The 22,032-nt window shown below is 46.0% G+C and overlaps 1 protein-coding gene across 4 annotated transcripts; it reads left to right on the top strand.

Moving 5' to 3' along the window:
• Positions 1–411: 411 nt before the first annotated feature.
• Positions 412–20,121, top strand: LOC139264598 (metalloreductase STEAP4-like). Of its 4 annotated transcripts, none has more exons than XM_070881323.1 (5): positions 412–536; positions 3,843–4,315; positions 4,504–5,031; positions 14,096–14,259; positions 18,315–18,374. In XM_070881323.1, the coding sequence occupies exons 2-4, from the start codon at positions 3,845–3,847 to the stop codon at positions 14,249–14,251; spliced, it is 1,155 nt and encodes a 384-aa protein (XP_070737424.1). In that variant the 5' UTR covers positions 412–536; positions 3,843–3,844; the 3' UTR covers positions 14,252–14,259; positions 18,315–18,374. The 4 variants fall into 4 exon arrangements, with proteins under 4 accessions (XP_070737424.1, XP_070737423.1, XP_070737422.1 ...); XM_070881322.1 differs by lacking the exon at positions 18,315–18,374 and adding an exon at positions 14,398–14,796; XM_070881321.1 differs by lacking the exon at positions 14,096–14,259 and adding an exon at positions 19,791–20,121 and having other exon boundaries at positions 414–536; positions 18,315–18,479.
• The last annotated feature ends 1,911 nt before the right edge of the window (positions 20,122–22,032 follow it).

The following is a 22,032-nucleotide window of genomic DNA, read 5'->3' as shown; positions in this document are numbered from 1 at the left end:
AGCAATTCTTGTCGAAACCTGGGCCCATTGATTCAGGAAAACTGGTAAAATGAAGAACTGTGTGTGTCCCTTTATACACATGTTCAAATTCAATTATGAAAATGTCGGCAGAAGTTATAACACTGAGCAAACCTGACTGGCAACTGCTTGTAGTTGTTGTACTGCAAAAGCTAAGTTTTAAAACAACTTTGATTTCGCAGAGGAGACATTTAGCCAAATTTTTAACATTCATTTCTGAACAAGCACGTGGAAAGTTTTAGGCTGAGGGATATGATCATTTTCTCGGAATGTATATGCTCAAACAGAAAATCACACGTGGTCAGAGTTTGTTGGCGGGTTCTAGCTCTGGCAGAAATACAAAGAGGTGGAACAAAAGGCCACTGACCTCAGAGGCTGGATCATAGCTGTTAAATATGAGGGTTGGTCTGAAAGATAAACACCAGCAGGCCGTATCCACACATCATCTCAAGTAAAATCTGTTCATTCTTTATTTTAACTATCCTCATTTTCCAGTCCTGCCAACCAGGATAAAGCAGGTAAGAACATTTAATATATTTCATATGTTCAGAGCTTGTTATGCAATGAATGTACATCCCAACTTTTGTTTTAAGTTTATAAACTTCCCATTTTACTAGCTGGAATTGCTATAAGAAAAACAAATGTTTGATTCACAAGTAACTTCATAAATTGACAAAATATGACCTTCCTTTTCCTCTACATTACAGATTTGTCTCTATGTTCCTCTTGTTTTTCACTTGCAGCACCACTGAATTACAAATAGCTTTAAGTTCAGTACAGGTTATAACATTACTGGGACACGTAGACAATATACTTGTTTTTTTTCTCCTGGCATTTTTGACTCATTCTTTTTCTTTCAATCTCCTGTCCATTTCAAAAGTTTTCTGTTTTTGTTTCAGATTTTAAAAATTTCTATCATGTTAAGTAGATGGATTCACTATTCTCAAGCTCCCAGTTGGGAGCAGCACTCGATGAGACATAAGTTGGAGAATCAGTGCTATTGCACTGCAGCCCTATCTCTGCCCCACACTCCTTTTGAGTATGATTCCTCTTTCATTTGGTTTTCTTCATATGACTGCAATTTTCTTTTAAAATATTTATTGAACCATTTGAATCTTTCCTTAAAATGAAAAAAAAAATGATTGCTTACATTTAGCGTATACAATGTTGATAAAAAATTCATCATCATGCTCCACCGGCATAACTATGATAGAATGGGATTTGCACCCCACCTGTGAGAGGATGACCCGACCCCTCCAGGATTTCTGGGGCAGCCTATTTCCAATTGACAAGCACGTACCAATATTTATGCATCTTGACACCTGTTGAATAGGAAGCAAAATGAACACAGTGAGAGAGGAAATATTAAGGGGTTTAGCATCTTTGAAAGTAGGTAAATTGCCAGGCCCAGACAAAATGTATCTCAGGCTGTTAAGAGAAGCAAGGGAGGAAATAGCAGAGGCTCTGACCATCAGTTTCCAATCCTCTCTGGCTACAGGTGTGGTGCTGGAGGACTAGAGGACTGCTAATGTTGTACCTTTGTTTAATAAGGGAGAATGGGATAGACTGAGTAATTAAATGCCAATCAGCCTAACCTCAGTGGTGGGCAAATTATGGGGAAAAATTCTGAGGGACGGTATTAAGCATCATTTAGAGAGAAACAGATTAATTATGGACAGTCAGCATGGATTTGTTAAGGGAAGGTTGTGTCTGACTAAATTACATTTTTTGAGGAGGTAACAAGGAGGGTCAGTGAGGGTAGCAAGTTTGATGTGGTCTACATGGATTTTAGCAAGGCTTTTGACAAAATCCCACATGGCAGACTGATCAGAAAAGTAAATGCCCATGGGATCCAAGGGAAAGTGGCAAGTTGGATCCAAAATTGGCTCAGTGGCAGGAAACAAAGGGTAATGGTCAACAGACGGTGCAGGCTCGAAGGGCCGAATAGCCTACTCCTGCACCTATTTTCTATTTTCTATGCAACAGGTGTTTTTGTGACTGGAAGGCTATTTCCAATGGGGTTCCACAGAGCTCAGTATTAGGTCCCTTGCTTTTTGTGGTGTAAACCAATGATTTAGACTTCAATTAAGGGGGCATGATTAAGAAATTTGCAGATGATACAAAAATTGGCCGTGTGGTTGATAGTGAGGAAGAAAGCTGCAGACTGCAGAAAGGTATCGATGGATTGGTCAGGTGGACAGAAAAGTGACAAATGGAATTCAATCCAGAGAAGTGTGAGGTAATGCATTTAGGGAGGGCTAACGAGGTAAGGGAATACACAATAAATGGTAGGATACTGAGAAATATAGAGGAATAGAGGGACCTTGGAGTGCATGTCCACAGATCCCTGAAGGTAGCAGACTAGACAGATAAGGTGGTAAAGAAGGCAAATGGGATACTTTCCTTTATTAGCCAAGGCATAGGATATAAGAGCAGGGAGGTTATGCTTGAAGTATATAAAACACTAGTTAGGCCACAGCTTGAGTACTGGGTACAGTTCTAGTCACCACATTAAAGGAAAGATGTGATGCACTAGAGAGGGTACACAGGAGATTTATGAGGATGTTGCCAGGACTGGAGAATTTTATCTATGAGGAAAGATTAGTTGGGCTGGGATTGTTTTCTTGTGAGCAGAGGAGGCTGAGGGGAGGCTTAATTGAGGTGTATAAAATTATGAGGGGACTAGATAGAATGGCTAGGAATGACCTATTTGCCTAAGCAGAGGGGTCAGTAACCAGGGGGCATAGATTTAAAGTTATTAGTAGAAGGATTAGAGGGGAGTTGAGGAGAACTTATTTCACCCAGAGGGTGGTTGGGATCTGGAACTCACTGCCTGAAGGGGTGGTAGAGGCAGAAACCCCCATCACATTTAAAAGGTACTTGGATGTGCACCTGAAGTGTTGTAACCTATAAGGCTATGGACCAAGAGCTGGAAAGTGGGACTAGGCTGGATAGTTCTTTGTCGGCCGGCACAGACATGATGGGCTGAATGGCCTCCTTCTGTGCTGTAAATTTCTATGATTTCTATGATTCTTTGTAGTGCTTGTTAGCTACTTATGGGCAAAGCTGGCAGAATGGCTTAAGACAGCTGATGAAATCAGCTCGTTTTTCAAAGGGCTGCTTTCGCCTGGACAGACATTTATTTGCTGGAGTGGTCCAGTACAATGGTGCAGCCTAAATGCAGTCGTCACCACAGTCTTGATCACTTCAGCGAAGCCCATTTATGCTACTTCATTGTGCTGGACATCAGTATCCTGCAACTATTCAATATGTTCGGGAAAAGGAGATGGAAGCATTGGGAATTGCAATGGGAATTACAGTGATAATGCAATCCCGCCTGCCTCCTTTAGCAACATCACTGGGTGAAAATACTACCCAATCCCAAAACCCGGAAAAAAACATCCGGATAGTTATCTTCGGGTTGGAGACCTGATGTTACTGGATCTGGCCGACATCTGTCTTCACCCGAAAGCTTCCTCCACCAGTAAGCCTCAGACTCAGAGAAGATTTGGGGCTCCCTCTGGAGGTTTAAGGGTGCATCATCAGCCTGGTAAACATGAAAGACATCATGATATATGATGATAAAAACAGAGATGTGCAGTGATGCTATTCCAGACATGACTGGTGTCACACAGCCTGTCCATACTAAAAAAAACATTATTTTGAAAAAAATAGCTTAAGAAGATCTTACACTAGGAAGAAAGATGCCAAATAGAACAACATAAATATCAGTACAGTTCAGGTGATGTTCGGCATGCTTTAATTTGTTAGAGCTGGTTGACCAGAGAGAACATCATAAAATTTCTGCTGACTTTGTTTTACAGAGATGGACAGCAATTCATCAGACATGATCCCACTTCGTCAGACTAGCAGCAGAAAAAGGTTGGACCATAAACGGGACACGATTTGCATTTTTGGCACTGGGGACTTTGGCAGATCCTTTGGTATGAGGCTGCTCAAGTCAGGTTACCCGGTGGTATTTGGTAGCCGAGACCCAAAGCACTCGATCCTGCTGCCAAGTGGAGCGCAAGTGTTTAGCCACGCAGATGCCCTGAAAATATCCAAGATCATTTTCTTGGCAGTTCACAGAGAAAACTATGATTTTCTCCCAGCTCTGTCCGATTTGCTCGATGAAAAAGTGCTGGTGGATGTGAGCAACAACATCAGAATGAACCAATACCCAGAGTCCAATGCACAGTATCTGGCTCAGCTGGTTCCCAAAGCCAATGTGGTGAAGGGATTTAACACCGTTTCAGCCTGGGCCCTGCAGTCAGGCAGTCTGGATGCCAGCAGTCAGGTAAGATCACATACATGTCTACTGATTATGTGGAGAAAAATGATCTTAACAAGGATTATCTAAAACTATTGTCTACACCGATCAACTTACTGTATTTTAGAAACAATATTAATTAGGTTGTGCTGAATATATTGGATTGCAGCATCAATATTTTCACCAGTAATAAAAATTTACGTTCCATGTTTCAGGTCTTTGTCTGCGGCGATGACAATAAATCCAAACAACTGGTGATGGATGTTGCCAGGAGTATAGGCCTCACTCCGTTAGACCAGGGATCCCTTCTAGCAGCCCAAGAACTGGAGAACTACCCTCTCCAGCTCTTTCCAATGTGGAGACTACCCTTTATTATAACGGCTGGTCTCACAGTATTCTTCTTCTTGTACTGTATGGTGATTAAAGTAATCTATCCCTATGTCGAAAAGAATGTTGATGATACCTATCGGATGATGATTTCCATACCCAATATTGTTTTTCCGATTGTTTCCCTCATTCTGCTTGGCTTAGTTTACCTGCCAGGTGTGATTGCTGCATTCCTCCAACTCTACAGAGGGACAAAATACAAAAGATTCCCTAACTGGCTTGACACGTGGATGTTATGTCGAAAGCAGCTCGGACTTGTGGCATTTGCCTATGGCTTCCTTCATGTTTTTTACTCATTGGTCAGACCACTTAGATATTCAAGTTATTGGAGACTGGTTCGCAATGTCGCATCACAGGTAAGGCGTGTTCCTGTATTGTGTTGTATTTCTGTTTTAATATCATTCTATCAAGGTAGTGCAATAGACTGAACCTGAATGTGTTGCATTATGGTGTGGGTTCCGTGTCACCCAAGCTGCTGTGGGGAGGTACCACGTGAAGGTCAATAACTCCCGACTGGGATAGAGAAAAAATCAGAGGAGGCTTAGAAGTAGATTCTCTGCAGACCTCTTGGCCAAAGGATACTGCAGCTTGGAAAGACTTCAAAAGAGGAAATAACCAGGGGACAGGATTTTAGGATAAATACTTAATGACAAGAATTAAGATTTATTAAAGCATTACATCTTAGATGTACATTCTATTACTTTCTTTGTTTTTGTTCACTTACAGTCATTCCTTTCTCGCCCGTGATAGCGTGGTGACATCCGCAAGGATTAAGCAGCAGCTCTGATAAACAAGCTTTTTCAGTCCACGTGTTTCCTCCAACAAGTATCTCTGACCCACATATTTCCATAATTCTTAAGCCAAACAGCATCCGAGAGCAGAAAACAATGGCCCAGAAATCCAGGTCCGCTGCTTCCCGCGGGTGATCGGGTAAAAAAGTTAAAAACGATGCGCACCTACCCGTTCCTGCTGCGCCCATGTGAGATCCCGGTCCTGAGGCCTCCACTGATTGCGTGTTGCAGCACGTGCACATCAGGACGTGCAGTCACATGGCTCTGGCAGCCAATCAAGGTAAAGTATATTCTCATTCATAATAATGGGCACTCCGTAAGTTGGAGTTCCCATTATTATGAATGAGGACCACCCACTAAACACCCAAAACACAAATAAAAAATAGAAAAAATACACCACATATTTTTATTGTTAGATTAAAGTTATTTTGTATTATAAAAATAAATATTTCTCCGATTTTTAAAAAAGTTTTTTAATTATGGTTTAAAATAAACATACCATAATGGGGAGGGTTTTTAACAATAAAATGTGCTTTTAAAATTTTATTTTATAATGTTTTTGTGTATTTTAAAACTCTTATGCCTGTATCAGGCGCAAGAGTTTTCAGGACATCCGCTGGGCAAGATATGGGAAATAGTACAATCTTGCCCATGCGAATATCCTGGCTCATGAGATGTGGAGGATCAGCTTGACAGATCGGAAAAGCCAGTTTTCAGCGCATGGGCCTATGTGTTCTATGAAGATGCGTGGCATTCCTTGTACCCATAGCTGCATGATTACGTTTTGTATATATTCTCAAATAAATAAATTCTGTAAAGGCAATCACCTGATGAATCTGGTCCTTTAATCCTCCCTTCAGCTGTCGAGTTTCTCGAAGCCTGGGAACCCGGCCTGCTGGTATTAAAACTAAAAGTTAAGTTAAATTGAAGGCATGCAACCTCCTTAAAATATTTTAGCGACTGATCCGCCTCTGAGAGCGGATTGGTCGCCTGCACTCTGACCCGCCTCTATTAAAACCAGATGAGGGTGATTTGGAGGGTTGAGGTCAGGTTGGCCATTGTTAGATTTTTAACCTCCCACCACCCCGCCCAATTATCTCAGTACATCACTGCAGGAGTCCCTCTGGGAAGTGTCTGAGGCCAATTATTTTCAGCTGCTTCATCAATGACCTTCCTTCCATAATGTCAGAAGTGGGGCTATTCACTGATGATTACAATGATTAACTCCATGCCTGCATGCAGCAAGACCTGGACAAATCCAGGCTTGGGCTAATAAATGGCAAGTAAAAATTGTGCCACACAACTGCCAGGCAATGTCCATCTCCAACAAGCGAGAGCCTAACCACCTTCCCTTGACATTCAATAGCCATCATCATCATCATCATCATAGGCAGTCCCTCGAAGCGAGGATGACTTGCTTCGACGCCAAAAAGGTGTTTCAATGAAGGACCAAATATTCCAGATTCCAAACTACATCGTGAAGGGTGGAAGATGCCTGTGCATAGATTTTTTTAACGTGTGGTGCTGTTGCACACCAGCCACCACACGGGCTTGACAGAGCTAGGTCTTGGTCCAGTGGCAAGGATTATCCAAGACTAACTGGAGACCAGCTCTGCTGCACAGACCGAGCGCGCACACAGATCGCAGTGTGGGCTGGCCCGTGCTGCCCCTGGGCCCTCGCCTCTCCTGGGACCCGGTCACTTCCCTCTACGGACTCTTGCCGCTCCTTCGCCCCTCTTGCTGTGCCTGCCCGCATTGCAATCAGCAACCCGGCTTCGTAGCCATATGCTGCTCCCTCCAATGTCCCCGGTCTGCTGATGGTCTTGCAGGCCAGAACCGCGCTGATTTCCGGGCTGGGCCTCCCCTGGAGGGAGCAGCATGTGGAAGCCCGGCCCGGAAATCGGCACGGTCCCGGCCTGCAAGACCACCAGCAAGCCGGGGCCATTGGAGGGAGCAGCATGCATTCAATAGCATTACATCATCAAATCCCCCACCATCAACATCCTGGGGGGTCACCATTGACCAGAAACTCAAGCGGACCAGCTACATAAATGCCGTGACTACTAGGCGGGTCAGAGGCTGCGTATTCTGTGGTGAGTGGCTCACCTCCTGACTCCCCACAGCCTCTTCATCATCTATAAGGCAGGATTGTGATGGAATACTCTCCATTTGTCTGGATGGGTGAAGCTGTAACAACACTCAAGAAGCTGCTTGATCGACAGCCCATCCACCAGTTTAAACATCCATTCCAACTACCTCTGGTGCACCATGGCTGTGGTATGTACTATCTGCAGGATTAACTGCAGCAACTTGCCAAGGCTTCTTTGGCAGCATTTCCCAAACCCGTGACCTCCACCACAAGGGCAACAGATACATTGGAGCATCATCACCTCCAAGTTCCAGCCCAAATCACCCAATGTCCTGACTTTGACATATATCAACATTTCTTCATCGTTGCTAGATCAAAAAGCTGTCCTGGCTAGCAACTCCCATATCCCTAAAATTATATATTTTTTAATTAACTCTAAAATCTCTATAGTCAATCAATTTTTACTATCTTGAACAAAATTCACCAGAAACTTCCAATAATTTCATGCACTGCAAGTCTGCAACTATTTCTTACAAACATGTTTATCCTTCACACCAGATACCTTACTCATTCTTACTCCTAATCTATTATTTCTACAAGATGCTCCTTGAGTGATGCAAGTTTGAGAGGTAACTGGCTGAAAAGATCCCTCTGGAACTTGTAAGGACTGAGGTGGCACATCTCAGTGAAGCTGCTATGCCTGGGTAACTATCTTCTGATTGTCTCTTGCCTTGCCTACACTGTCACTATCATGAGAGACAACAACTTTTGTTACCATTCCAGGGCACAGGCTCAGATGAGTGCTGCTTAGTGTAATTACACACTGAATCCCAATCAAGTCTTGGGAATCCTATGAATGTGTTCTGTCAGGCTGACCTTCAACACATCTATTGAAGCATTGGTAATCGGAAAACATCACTATCCTTACGACCTCCTTCTGCTAGTCACTCTCTCCAAGATGGTTTGTATGTTGTGAGAAACTTCCTGTAATATGTTGCAAATACTTGTAAAGGACTCTTCCCACTTCTCCATCATCTCAACCATATACACAGAAACCATCTCAATTGCATAATCTCACTGGGATCCTGAGATCTAGATACCTAAGGCTTCAGCTGAGGGTTATCATTTCTTCCTCCTCCATGGGGGAGCAAGACTCTTTCCCTCTTCCAATTACAGGTCCTCGTGCTCACTAGTGCTTGGTACTTCACGCAGTGAAAACTCTTATGATTCACTAACTAATCCCTCCTGAGTGGTGCCTCTGGACTGATGCTGGGACAGGTAAGATGCTATGAGAAAGTTAGTGAGGATGGGGCAAGAGTTATGGATCTGGATCTTCCTCTGAGTAGCGGGCATCTTGCTCCAAGCACCTTTGAGTATTTCAAAAATTGCTAAAGCTTGTTTAGCTGTGCAAACACATAACACTTTGAAGAAATAGTGGTTGACAGGATGGGAATTAGTATACTTTCACAATCCACATAAAGCTGAAATGACCTAACTTCCCACTTATCCTGCCGTTAGCAACTCAATTTGGCACTTCACCTCCTATTGCTCCATCCCCTACAGTCTGCCGATGAGGTGCAAAGATTCCTTCTTGTGCAAGATTGGTGTCCCTTTGCCAGTTACAGTTCTTTGGCATTGGTTATGTGCCAACTTTTCCTTTGCAAATAGAGAACAGAGTGTTAGAGGAATCCGTGCCACTCACACTTCTTTTCACCCAGTATCTGCAACCATCCCATGATTAGAAAGCTCACCAATGCTGGCTTCCTTCAAACATCTCTCATTCCAGAGTGCCCCTCATTGCAGGCACTGCAAGTTCAGACAGTCACCATCATAGGCAGTCCCTCGAAATTGAGGAAGACTTGCTTCAAATTTGCAGATGACACTAAGTTGGGTGGCAATGTGAGCTGCGAGGAGGATGCTATGAGGCTGCAGAGTGACTTGGATAGGTTAGGTGAGTGGGCAAATGCATGGCAGATGAAGTATAATGTGGATAAATGTGAGGTTATCCACTTTGGTGGTAAAAACAGAGAGACAGACTATTATCTGAATGGTGACAGATTAGGAAAAGGGGAGGTGCAACGAGACCTGGGTGTCATGGTACATCAGTCATTGAAGGTTGGCATGCAGGTACAGCAGGCGGTTAAGAAAGCAAATGGCATGTTGGCCTTCATAGCGAGGGGATTTGAGTATAGGGGCAAGGAGGTGTTGCTACAGTTGTACAGGGCCTTGGTGAGGCCACACCTGGAGTATTGTGTACAGTTTTGGTCTCCTAACTTGAGGAAGGACATTCTTGCTATTGAGGGAGTGCAGCGAAGATTCACCAGACTGATTCCCGGGATGGTGGGACTGACCTATCAAGAAAGACTGGATCAACTGGGCTTGTATTCACTGGAGTTCAGAAGAATGAGAGGGGGTCTCATAGAAACATTTAAAATTCTGACGGGTTTAGACAGGTTAGATGCAGGAAGAATGTTCCCAATGTTGGGGAAGTCTAGAACCAGGGGTCACAGTCTAAGGATAAGGGGTAAGTCATTTAGGACCGAGATGAGGAGAAACTTCTTCACCCAGAGAGTGGTGAACCTGTGGAATTCTCTACCACAGAAAGTAGTTGAGGCCAATTCACTAAATATATTCAAAAGGGAGTTAGATGAAGTCCTTACTACTGGGGGATCAAGGGGTATGGTGAGAAAGCAGGAATGGAGTACTGAAGTTGCATGTTCAGCCATGAACTCATTGAATGGCGGTGCAGGCTAGAAGGGCTGAATGGCCTACTCCTGCACCTATTTTCTATGTTTCTATGTTTCTATGTTTCCACTCTAAAAATGAGTTCTCAGGTGACTGTATAGTCCAAATCGGGAATTACAGTCTCTGTCACAGGTGGGTCAGACAGTTGTTGAAGGAAAAAGTGGATGGGACTGGTTTGCCGCATGCTCCTTCCACTGCCTGCGTTTGGTCTTTGCATGCTCTCGCCGATGAGACTCGAGGTGCTCAGCGCCCTCCCGGATGCACTTCCTCCACTTAGGATGGCCTTTGGCCAGGGATTCCGAGGTGTCGGAGAGGATGTTGCATTTTATCAAGGAGGCTTTGAGGGTGTCCTTGAAATGTTTCCTCTGCCCATCTTGGGCTCGCTTGCCATGTAGGAGTTCTGAGTAGAGCACTTGCTTTGGGAGTCTTGTGTCAGGCATACGGGCGATGTGGCCCACCCAACGGAGCTGGTTGAGTGTGGTCAGTGCTTCGATGCTGGGGATATTGGCTTGGTCGAGGACACTCACGTTGGTGCGTGTATCCTCATGCAGAGATATCGTTGGTGGTATTTCTCCAGCGATTTGAGGTGTCCACTGTATATGGTCCACGTCTCTGAGCCATACAGGAGGGCGGGTATCACTATAGCCCTGTAGACCATGAGCTTGGTGGTAGATTTGAGGGCCTGATCTTTGAACACTCTTTTCCTCAGGCAGCCGAAGGCTGCGCTGACGCACTGGAGGCGGCGTTGAATCTCGTAGTCGATGTCTGCCCTTGTTGATAATAGGCTCCCGAGGTATGGAAAGTGGTCCATATTGTCCAGGGCAGCGCCATGGAGCTAGATGACGGGGGCGGGTGGGAGGGGGTGGTGGGGGGCGGCGGGAGTAGTGCTGTGTGGCGGGGTCAGGCTGGTGGAGGACCTTTGTCTTACGGTAGTTTAGTGTAAGGCCCATGCTTTTGTATGCCTCAGTGAAGATGTATGATACAGTCTGAATAGCTTTCCCTTCACCTAGTAAATGACAATAAGAGGGACTGCCAGGTCTGCGGAGGCTCTTGCCTATATAACTGCTACAGCCTATGCATGGGGAACAGTGCTTTCATTTATCTTAGCCAATCGTGCAAAGTCATTAAGGTGCCAAAATTGGCCCTTTTTTTGCCCCGTTAGTACCGTCAGTATCCGCGCCGACGCCCTCACTGCCCAGCGCTGACTCCCTTTGCGTCTCATGGGGAAAAAATTGCCCTGCGGGACACCAGGCTAGCACGGTGCACCCCTAAAGTGGAGGGCGTGTGCACCCCGGGCCGACAAGTTTATTGTTGGCCGACATTCTCATCGGCCCGACAATGGTGGCCCTTGTTTTGACTAGGCTGCCACCATGCAGCTCGGCACTGCTTTTTGTGTGCCGGGTCACTAGCCCAGTTGAAAATGCCCCTGGTGGCCCAGTGGTGCCCACCAAAGAGGCTGCAGAGTCTGCAGCAGCCGTACCCTTTAAATGAAGGGGAGGGTCATTATGGCGTGTTAGCGCAGTGCTCACCTTAGTGCCACGCTACCGCCACGGGAGCGTCCCCAAAACGAGTTGGGCCACGCGAGACAGCGCTCCGCCTCGTTTATGGGTCACAAAGGGGCAATTTCATGCCGGGGGCAGGACCTCTGCCCCGGGCATTAACTGACTCAGGCCGGGAAGGTTAGTGCCCCTGGATGGGTCAGGGGCAATTTTGCCCCCAAAGTCTCTTCCTGCAATGTGAAGGTGATCTTGGGGTGGTAAAAGATGGACTAACTGCCTCAGCAATCTCGCTTCATAATGCGCTCCTGCCCAAGACCGATTTCACTGACTTGTGCTCTTTAACCAAAGGTAGCACTAGATACAGAACATTTTCATTTCAAAAGCCTTCAGATTTGAATTTTGTTTCTTATGTTGCACCTCACTTCCAGAACATCATGGTGGTTAAATCGGTCTTGGACAGTAGCGCAACGCGATCGATAATGAACCGGCAACATGTTTTACACTGGGTCTAATTTTATTTTCCATCTTGCGCTCCTGCCCAAGACCGATTTCATTTCCCACCTGTGCTAATGTCGGCAATCAATAGGATGCCAACACTTTGTCTGTTATAAGAATGTAAGAACATAAGAACATAAGAAATAGGAGCAGGAGTAGGCCATACGGCCTCTCGAGCCTGCTCCGCCATTCAATAAGATCATGGCTGATCCGATCATGGGCTCAGCTCCACTTCCCCGCCCGCTCTCCATAACCCCTTATTCCCTTATCGTTTAAGAAAATGTCTATTTCTGTCTTAAATTTATTCAGTGTCCCAGCTTCCACAGCTCTCTGAGGCAGTGTAAAGTTATGACTTTAAACAATTTGTTCATTGTGCACTGTTCTATTTATCTGTTTATTGCTCCCTCCCATGCTTTCAATTCCCCTTTGTACTCCAGACAATCAAAAGTTCTGGCTCCTGTTGTAGCTTCAACTGGTAATCCCAGTCAGGATGCCAACACTACAGAATGCTTTTCCAGATTCCGCAAATTCCTAGAAGCTGCTTTCTTTTTGCCTGATTCTGCTAATGTCTACCATTTTCAATGTATTCTCAATGGCTGTTTCATTGCCATTGCCGACATATGGAACTCAGCCAGTTTTTCACGTTTTTTTGGATTGTGCTACATTACAGCTTATACATGCTGGGAATTTTCTCAGGGGATTTCTCAGGGGGCCACAGGAAAATTGGCAGACATATTGTTTGCACGGTGTATCCGACATGGCTAAGACGGCCAGGGCTGGATTAAGGGCCTGATGGACCTGGGGAAAACTGATCCAAATGGGCCTATAGTTATAATACAGGTTGAAACTCTCTTATCCGCCACCGTCGGGACCTGGCCTGTTCTAAATAAGGGATATTTCCGGATAAGGGGAGGTCACGAGTTTTCACTTGGGTGGAGCTATATGGTGGACTGCGTCTTTGAGAACTGTTGCTGGGCTGGGCTGGGGTGGGGTGCTGCTGCGGTCAGTGTGTGTGTGCGCCGATTGGCTGAAACGACTGTCAGTCAGCCAGTTAGTCAGTCAGTCAGTGTGCAGGGGGCTGAGGGAGCCCCGCCCGCCCATCCACAGGCTTCCAGCACAGAGACACAGAGAGAACGGGAATGCTGCAAAATGGGTGCGCTGGAGAGCTCAATGGCTGCAGCTCGCTGTGTGAGTGTCGGGCTTTCTCTTGTGGTGTGTGTCTCTGCATTGGGCATTTTTCAATGCGGATTGCCGTACCTGGGGTTGTGGGTGTGGGTGAGAGTGTGGGGGATCGGTGAGGGAGGAAAGCTGGCACTGATTCGACGCTACAGCAGTCAAGGGGGGAGGGAGGAGGTCGGCGGCCCGAGTGGGCCCAGCGGGCCCAAAGGTGGCGGCTCCGAAGTTGGGTAAATTTATTTAACATTTATAATTTTCAAGGATTTAGGGTAAATTTATTGTGGGTCTGTAAGTGTAAATGGCCAAGTTTTTTTTACATTGATATTTTTCGAGGATTTTGACCGGCTGCGTTGTGCGCATGCACCACCTGGCAGCCAGGAATGGTTCCGAACGAGGGGTGGTGCCGGATAAGGGAGTCCCGGATAAGGGAGGTTCAACTTGTATAATTATCACAACTCATAACTTACAATCATAGCTTCACTTCACCCTCACACATTTACCACTGCTGCAACACTCACAGCCTCATCTCACACCTTGCACACACTGCCAGCTATTCAACCATGGTAGGCACATCAGCTGAACACATTGCACCACACTCACTGACACACTTCCCTTTCTCTTGCAGGCCAAGGTGGTGGACAACTGCCGGGAGCACCAGCAAACAGGTGGAGGCAAAGCCACAATTGAGAACATCATGGAGCTGGAGGAAGCAGTGCTCGCAATAATTGGAGGAGCAGTGACAGAGTCCGTGGTGAGCAGAGAAGTGGAAACTCATTGCTGATGATGACGGTATGCTCACACCCAATCCTTCTTCTCACACCCCACTTCCCCCTTATTCCATAATTTCTTCTCACTTACAAGCTGCTGATGGTGAATGCATGGGTATCCCCTCACCACAACCAGAACCTTGTGCATTTCTCCTTTCAGATACTCAAGAACTGCCAGCAGCGCAGCTTGTCCGTCAAGTTATGAAGGAGAAGAGTGATGGAGGAGATGGAGAAGACACAGCGACACTACATTTGACACTCGCAGACATCAGCTCAGAAAATGTCACGAGTGGGCTCAGCCAGGCTGGGGGAAAGGGTAGCTCGGGTACCAGCTACCTGGAGGGCGGGTTCGCGCACGAGTTCTGCTGCACAGGACTCAGATGATGAGCTCGATGGCGTGGCCTTCATAAGAAGGGTGATGGGCATGCACACAGAAATGCCTGGTGAAATGGTAGGCCTGCCAGAGAGCCTCTTGTGTATGTCAAGGAGCATTGAGGAGTCCGGTACAACAGAGCATGGGGTTTTGCGCAGAGCTTGGAGCCCATAATTTCCAGGATCGAAATGATGGGCAACTCTTGTGGACACAAACAACTCTTGTGTGATGAGTGATCTCGCAGCTTCTATTGCAGCACAAGTGAAAGGGGTTCAACGTCTGAGTGCCGCAGTGGAAGTGCAGACTGCTCTCCTGCCGTCTCAGCTTGCTGCCACACAAGCTCAGATTACTGCCATCGTGGCTGGGTTTATGAGTGTGGAAAGGGACTTGCAGTGCCTCACAGCAGTCCAACAGATGGCAAGGAATGCTGACGCACCGCCCCGGGGGAGTGGCAGTGGCTCCGTCCTCTCTCAGGATGCTGTCCTCTCTCAGGATGACAGCATTCCTACTCCCACCACCGTCACTCTGCCAGTGCTCTTGCTGCTGCCTGTCACCGAGCCAGCCCAGACTGCAGCTGCCCATACCGAGGTGGTGCAGTTTACAGCGGGCTATCTATGGCCATAGCTGCTCAAGGTCGTCCTGCAAAGGCCATCTGTAGTCGCCCCCACGGAAACTCAGCAGCCTTCTACCAGCCAGGCTGCAGCCACAGGGGGAGCACTTTGGAGGAGCATTAGAGTAGGAAGAAGCGCCTGAAAGACAGACAGTGTGGGGGGATTTTTCAGGGGGTCAGCTGGCGCGATCGGTGGCGGGTTGGGTGGGAAAATGTTTCTCTTTCACAGCGGGTCAGGACCTCGCTGTCAACCCGCCGCCACACGCCTTTCCCAAATGCCGGGTCTGTCAACGTTGAGCCGATCCGACATGCAGCGGTGGGGCAGGCAATTCAGGTCATTATGACCTTGTTAACATTAAGAACTATTTTTAGCTCATCTTCAGAGTTTACTAGGTAGCCCACGGAGTCCACGCTGCTCGGGGATCACGTCAGGTAAACAGGTCAGGAGATGTGTGACCAAGGAATCATCTCATTACTTGCCAGCTGCAGATGTGCTATAAAAGCTCCCATCTCACAGCTGTTCACTTTCCAAGCTCAGAAGTGGTTCTTCATTTGGAAGACAGATTGAGCTGTATGCAGGTTGCAACTATTTGGAGTCAACTGTCTATCCAGTGTCACCTCATTTGAACAACCTCTCTCACCATTGACAGATCGCTTCTGTCATCTCAAGGTCACCTGCCATCTATTACATCAGCATCGGTGCCCTTTTTACTCTCTCACCTTGGTCCTCAGAATCTCACCACGATCAGCCCAACACCAGAAGCACCGGGCACACCAGCAGCATCAACAACAACACCAACCTTCTCCACAATCACCTGATGCTGCACATGGTATCAGCACCCAATCACATTGCTGCCCAGGAGACGAGTGATAGTCTCACCATGGCCAGATTTACTTCACTTGGAGCTGTGCACCCTGGCTGCCACATGATGCACCAGGTTGGCACCATTCCATACCAGCGCCATAAAGCATCCTTACAATGCCCAAGCATTCCTTTCACACTCATCACCATTGCGGGGGTACCAGTATATATCACCATTCACTGCAACTGACTAAATCACTTCCAAAGATGCACAGAGATCTGTCTAAGAATGCAAAGTGTTGAAAATAATGGTTTAAATGTTTGACACCACATTAACAGAAACTTCACATGGACATTGCAAAAAACACCCAAGTGCCTAACCTTGTGTGTTGTTAGTTGTTATGATTGGACTAGGATGAAGGTGAGTGTGAGAGGTGGTTAGTGAGATGGGGATGTGATAGAGAGGGTTGGGTGGAGGTGCAAGGTAAGTTGGTGTGAGTAAGGATGTGCAGGAGTAGGTTAGGGAAGGCAGAGTGATGGGGCTGTGATAAGTGGCACAGCAGGGTGAGGTTGAGTGTGACTTTGCAGTAACGTTTTGTGAACTATTGAGATCATTGAAAGGTTTGCAACACGGCAACCAGGTCCTCCTGACGATATCCCTGCTTGTGCCCTTCCATACAATGTGCGCTGGTCACCTGGAGAGGTCTCTTCCATCCATTGGAATGTAACAGAACCTCCCTGCATGCTGTGACTTAAGCATATGGAGGGAGTCATGGGAGAGCCTGGGTGCAGCCGTGCACCTTTGTGCAGTGCTTGTCAGTGTTTGCAGCACCTCAGCATCGCAATGCTGTAGAACACTGACAGCACAACTGTCAAATTAATTTGTGCATGGTCTCTTTAAGGAAACTGGCTGATGATCCGTCATTAAATGACATCAGCAGACCAGCTTCCTTCAATTGGCCGGCAAACAGGCTGGTCGGGCTTAACAAGCCCAGCCAACAGAAAATCATTTTGGACAGCAGGCTAGAGCCAGCAGCAAGGTCAGGACCCATCACCAATGTTGCCCACCATGGACCCGCAAGGTAGGGGAAATCGCGGCCAATTGGAATGCACAAGGGTGCTTAGTTGACTTTGTTCTATTGATTTGAATTTGATAAATTTATAAATTGTTTGGAATGTCTGTTTTGTGATGGCTCTCATCTCAGCGTTGTGCCTAGAAGAACGCTGCGATGTTCCGTGACAGAGGGATGGTACGATGGGGAAGTGGAGAGCAATGGGGATCTGGGGTTTCATTCACTGGAACCGAAGTATGATGAGGCACTCAAGGACAGCCTATCCGGAATAGATTGTGCTGCCTGTCTCCTCCCTTCTTCCTCCTCATCTTCTTCTTTCTCCTCCCCCTCTTCCTCATGGTCCTCTTCCTCCTCCTCCTCTTCCTCTCCCTCTTCTTCCACAACCTCCTCCTTCTAAGGTGGAGGGCTGCGGGTTCATGATGGCCAGATTGTGGAGCAAGCAAATAGACCACCACAAAATGAGACACCCACTCCGGTATGTACTGGAGGGCTCCTCCTGAGTGGTCAAGGCAGCGGAACTGTCGCTTCAGAACCCTGATGGTCTACATTTATACAGGGTCTTTCATGACCATCGACTTTCTCAAAGTGCTTCACAGCCAGTGAAGTACTTTTGGAGTGTAGTCACAGTTGTAATGTGGGAAAACACAGCAGCCAATTTGCGCACAGCATGCCCCCAGAAGTAGCAATGTGATAATGACCAGATAATCTGTTTTTGTTATGATGATTGAGGGATAACTCCCCTGCTCTTCTTTGAAATAGGGCTATGGGATATTTTACGTCCACCTTAGAGGGCAGGTGGTGTCTCGTTTTAATGTCTCATCCGAAAGATGGCACCTCCAACAGTGCAGCACTCCCTCAGCACTGCCTAGATTGTCAGCCTAAATTTATCTGCACAATCCCTGGCGTGGGACTTGAACCCACAACCTTCCGACTCAGAGACGAGTGTGCTTCGCCTCTGAGTGAGTTGAATGAAGTGAGTGGCCTTTGTTCATTCTCGCATTCCTCTGTTTGTACAGCAATGTTACTTTCAGGAGTGTGATTTTAATCATCGCAAATAATCCAAGATTTTGACCCAAGATGACGGTTTAAACCCGCAGCCTGTTTGAAGTGAGATTGTTTCCCTCTGTGAGTGACATGTCAAACTGTCAAGCTGCCATGTGTAGAAAGAAAACTCACATTTTTGTACCATCATGCAGTTTATTTATTGTTTTCAACCCAGGTGAAAAAGAATACAACCACAGAGGTGGAGATGATCTGGGTCTGGCGTGCTGATGTATTTTATGCACTTGGAATCTTGGGCTTTTCTGTCTTCGGTTTGCTCGGGATAACTTCCCTTCCATCTGTCAGCAATACAATGAACTGGAGAGAATTCAGATTTGTTCAGGTACTTCATTAGTTACTTATAGAGGTTCATTCATTACCATATATCTTTGTTATATAAAAGCTAGTCAGATAAACTGGAACATAAATAGGAAGAAGTGCATATATGTCAATATATCCAAGCTTATTGTCCAGGAATAGGCCATCGATAAGAAATGAGCTTCAATTTTTCATATGTATTTTTTTTAATTGAGAAAGTAGGGTGGAATTTGGAATTCGCTCCTCCAAAAAGCTGTGGATAGTGGTTCAAGTGAAGTTTTCAAGACTGAAATAGACAGACTATTGTTAAGTAAGGGTATCATGGGATTATGGATCAAGGATGGGTAAATGGAGTTGAGGTACATATCTGTCATGATCTAACTGAATGGCAGAACAAGGTGGAGAGGTTGAATGGCGTACTCCTGTTCCTACGTCCAAGGGTCATCTTGGTTGAAGAAGTAGGAAAGAAGACAAGGTAAATCAGGAACTCTGAAAGACTGTATACTGTAGATGGAAAGGAAGCTGAGATGTAAAGAGGTCTATAATTTTGAGGACTTGGGAAGGAATGGGTCAGACCAGGGTACAGAGCACTGAGTCTTGATTTCAACTCAGTGAGAATGCAACGAATAAGAAAGCATAAACGATGGCATATTTGGAGGTTAGGAGGAACAAGAGAGTGAATTTCAGAGAAGCACTGACAATAAAGAGTGTAGGAGCGCTCCTCCGGGCCCCACAAGGAAACCTCTGTCCTCGGCTTCCCTCCCTCTCCCCGACCTTGATCCTTACAGGACCGCCACTCCCCCCCACCCCCACCCGGCCTGAAGACTTATCTTAGTGGTGGAGACTATTCTCTCTGGTTCTCAGCGGGGGCCTCCTGCATTCCAATTTTAACAGCTGGGCAGGCCAGTACTTCCAGGCCATTTTGATTGTGAATTTGGTCAACGATGAGCTAATGTGGCCCAGCCACTAAAATTGGCTGTGCATCCCCGTTGCCACTCCTGGATGGGCCGACTGCTCACAAGATCGCGTTCATGCCCGGGAACCAATCCCCAGAAGTCAAATTCTAAACTCCACAATCTGAAAAACTGACTTGTTGAGCTTATTTATGCTGAATGTCTTTGCAGGTAAATGTTTCCAGTTTATATTATTCTGCATCATCTCATTGTGATTTAAGAAGTAGCATTTGGTCAATGGCATTTTCTTTCGTTGCAAAACGCTTGCTATGGTTAAAGTTATTTGTGCTTGCTTTTAATGAGAAGCATGTATTTAAATGTGATGTTATGCCAGAAATATGAATTATTAATTCTGCCTCAAATATTTCTCCTTTTTGGTCCAGTCGAAGTTGGGTCATGTCACATTGCTGCTGTGCACAGCTCACACTGCTGTACTTGGATGGAATAAATTTCTAAAGCCCACATCGTTTAAATGGGGACTTCCGTCAGGGTACATCCTGTCCATGGTGATTCCTTGCATTGTGCTGGTTCTAAAGCTGATTCTCATCACTCCATGTGTAGACAGAATGCTCACAAGAATTCGACAGGGTTGGGAAAGGAAAGAAAAAAGCTCAGGCAATCTAAACATTTGACAGCAAGTATTTCATCTGAATAATATTGTTTTGCAAATATATGATTTGTCTATTCTGAATAAAATGCTACAACAATTTTCAACACAGGAATCTGATACTCCAAAACTCTTGCAGTATAATGTCATGTATGTTGTGTACAATATTTGGATATGTGAATCTATGTGTTTCTCAGGCCTTGAAGTAAAAAAGGAAATTATTAACTTTCACAAATATTTTAACCTAAAGCAATTCAAAAGTCAAACTGATTATTCTCAAAATAGGTGCTAAATTTTTCTAGATCACTTGTATATTTCAATGTCTTTCTTTTAAGCATATAGAATATATTTATGTTTCAGTGCAAACCTGTTTGCAATAGAAACAGATTCAAGAGACATAGAGAAAAGATTTAGGGCTGTGATGAGAAAGCAGGAAGGTGGGATAGATCTATTAAAAAAAAAAGGTTTGTGGCCCTAATGGTCATTTTCTGTTTTTAAGAATTCTATAGCCTATAAATTGTATCTTAATATTCTGCACTCCTGCTCCTCCTGACCCACACGTAGTGCTAAAAAAGCAATTGCCTGCTGGGTCCAGCAGTTCTCACCTCCCTTTAGCTAGGGTTTCCCTAGGTCTTGGAAACCCAACCGGCAGCCATTAAATCCACTTGGCTGCTCATAGAATGATAGAAGAGTCATAGAAACTTACAGCACAGAAAGAGGTCATTCAGCCCATTGTGTCCATGCCGGCCGACAAAGAGCTATCCAGCCTAATCCCACTTTCCAGCTCTTGGTCCCTAGCCCTGTAGGTTACAGTAATTGAAGGGTATATCCAAGTACTTTTTAAGGGCCCAAGTTTCCACATGATTTGCGCCTGAATTTTAGGAGCAACTGGTGGAGAATGGACTATCTTAGAAATCGCAATTCTCCACATTTTTTTTTCTGCAGTTCTAGTCAGGTAGAACAGTTCTACTTTGGAACAGAATTTTTTTCTTCAAAAGGGGGCGTGTCCGGCCACTGACGCCTGATTTCAAAGTTTCCACAGTGAAAACGTACTCTAAACTAAGTTAGAATGGAGCAAGCGAAGATTTTTGTAGGACTGAAAAAACCTGTTCTACACATTAAAAAATCAGGCGCAGGTTACAAATTAGGCGTCCAGAACGAGGTGTGGGGGGAGAGAGGGGGTAAGGGAAGTCATTAAATTCTACAATAAATCCTTATTTATACTTCTACAAATATTATACAAATAAATCCAACCTGAATAAACATTTATAAGCAAAGAAAAGATTAAATAAACCATCTTCCTACCTGTGTGAAAGTGCTTCAGGCACGGAGAATGCTGCAGTCAGCCTGAGGCGCCCGTTCTTCCCGCGGCGGGGGGGGGGAAGAGGAGGAGGCGCCCGTTCTTCCCGCCGGGGGGGGGGGAGAGGAGGCGCCCGTTCTTCCCGCCGGGGGGGGGGAGGCGCCCGTTCTTCCCGCGGGGGGGGTAGGAGGCGCCTGTTCTTTCCCGCGGGGGGGGGGGGGGGAGGAGACAGTGAGAAGGCTGCAAGTGCTAATGTGCTTTTATTAAAAAAAATTTCAAAAATTAAACAGCTACACAGAACTACAAAAATGGCCGAGTGCCAATGTTTTTTTCACACTGCGCGTGCGCGAACGCTCCAACGCGCACACGCAGCGTTGCCAGCAGGAAAAAAACTAATTTAAATAGTACCCGCCCCCTCCCACTTACAAAATCGGCGCGAGTGTAGGCTCCTCCCCCCTGGGTGCCGTGCCAGGCAGACAAGGAGCTGCAGAACGCTCCAGAATCGTGATTTTTTTTTTTAGGCGCTGTTTTAGGCGCGAAAAACTGGCGTTCAGCTCGGAGGGGCGCCCGTTTTTTATCGTGTGGAAACTTGGGCCCTAAGTGTGGTGAGGGTTTCTGCCTCTACCACCCTTTCAGGCAGTGAGTTCCAGAACCACACAACCCTCTGGGTGAAAACATTTTTCCTCTCATCCCCTCTAAACCTTCTACCTCTTACCTT

Source organism: Pristiophorus japonicus, chromosome 5 (genome assembly GCF_044704955.1).
Source record: "Pristiophorus japonicus isolate sPriJap1 chromosome 5, sPriJap1.hap1, whole genome shotgun sequence".
In the NCBI taxonomy this organism is placed as follows: Eukaryota; Metazoa; Chordata; class Chondrichthyes; family Pristiophoridae; genus Pristiophorus; species Pristiophorus japonicus.
The sequence above is the reverse complement of the archived record's forward strand: the minus strand, read 5'-3'. Positions and strand labels throughout refer to the sequence as shown.

Coding starts and splice junctions, on each gene's coding strand:
- LOC139264598 (XM_070881321.1), top strand. CDS start 3,845: ATGGACAGCAATTCATCAGACATGATCCCACTTCGTCAGACTAGCAGC. Junction 5,032..18,314: donor TTCGCAATGTCGCATCACAG/GTAAGGCGTGTT, acceptor TTTTCAACCCAG/GTGAAAAAGAATACAACCAC. Junction 18,480..19,790: donor GAGAATTCAGATTTGTTCAG/GTACTTCATTAG, acceptor TTTTTGGTCCAG/TCGAAGTTGGGTCATGTCAC.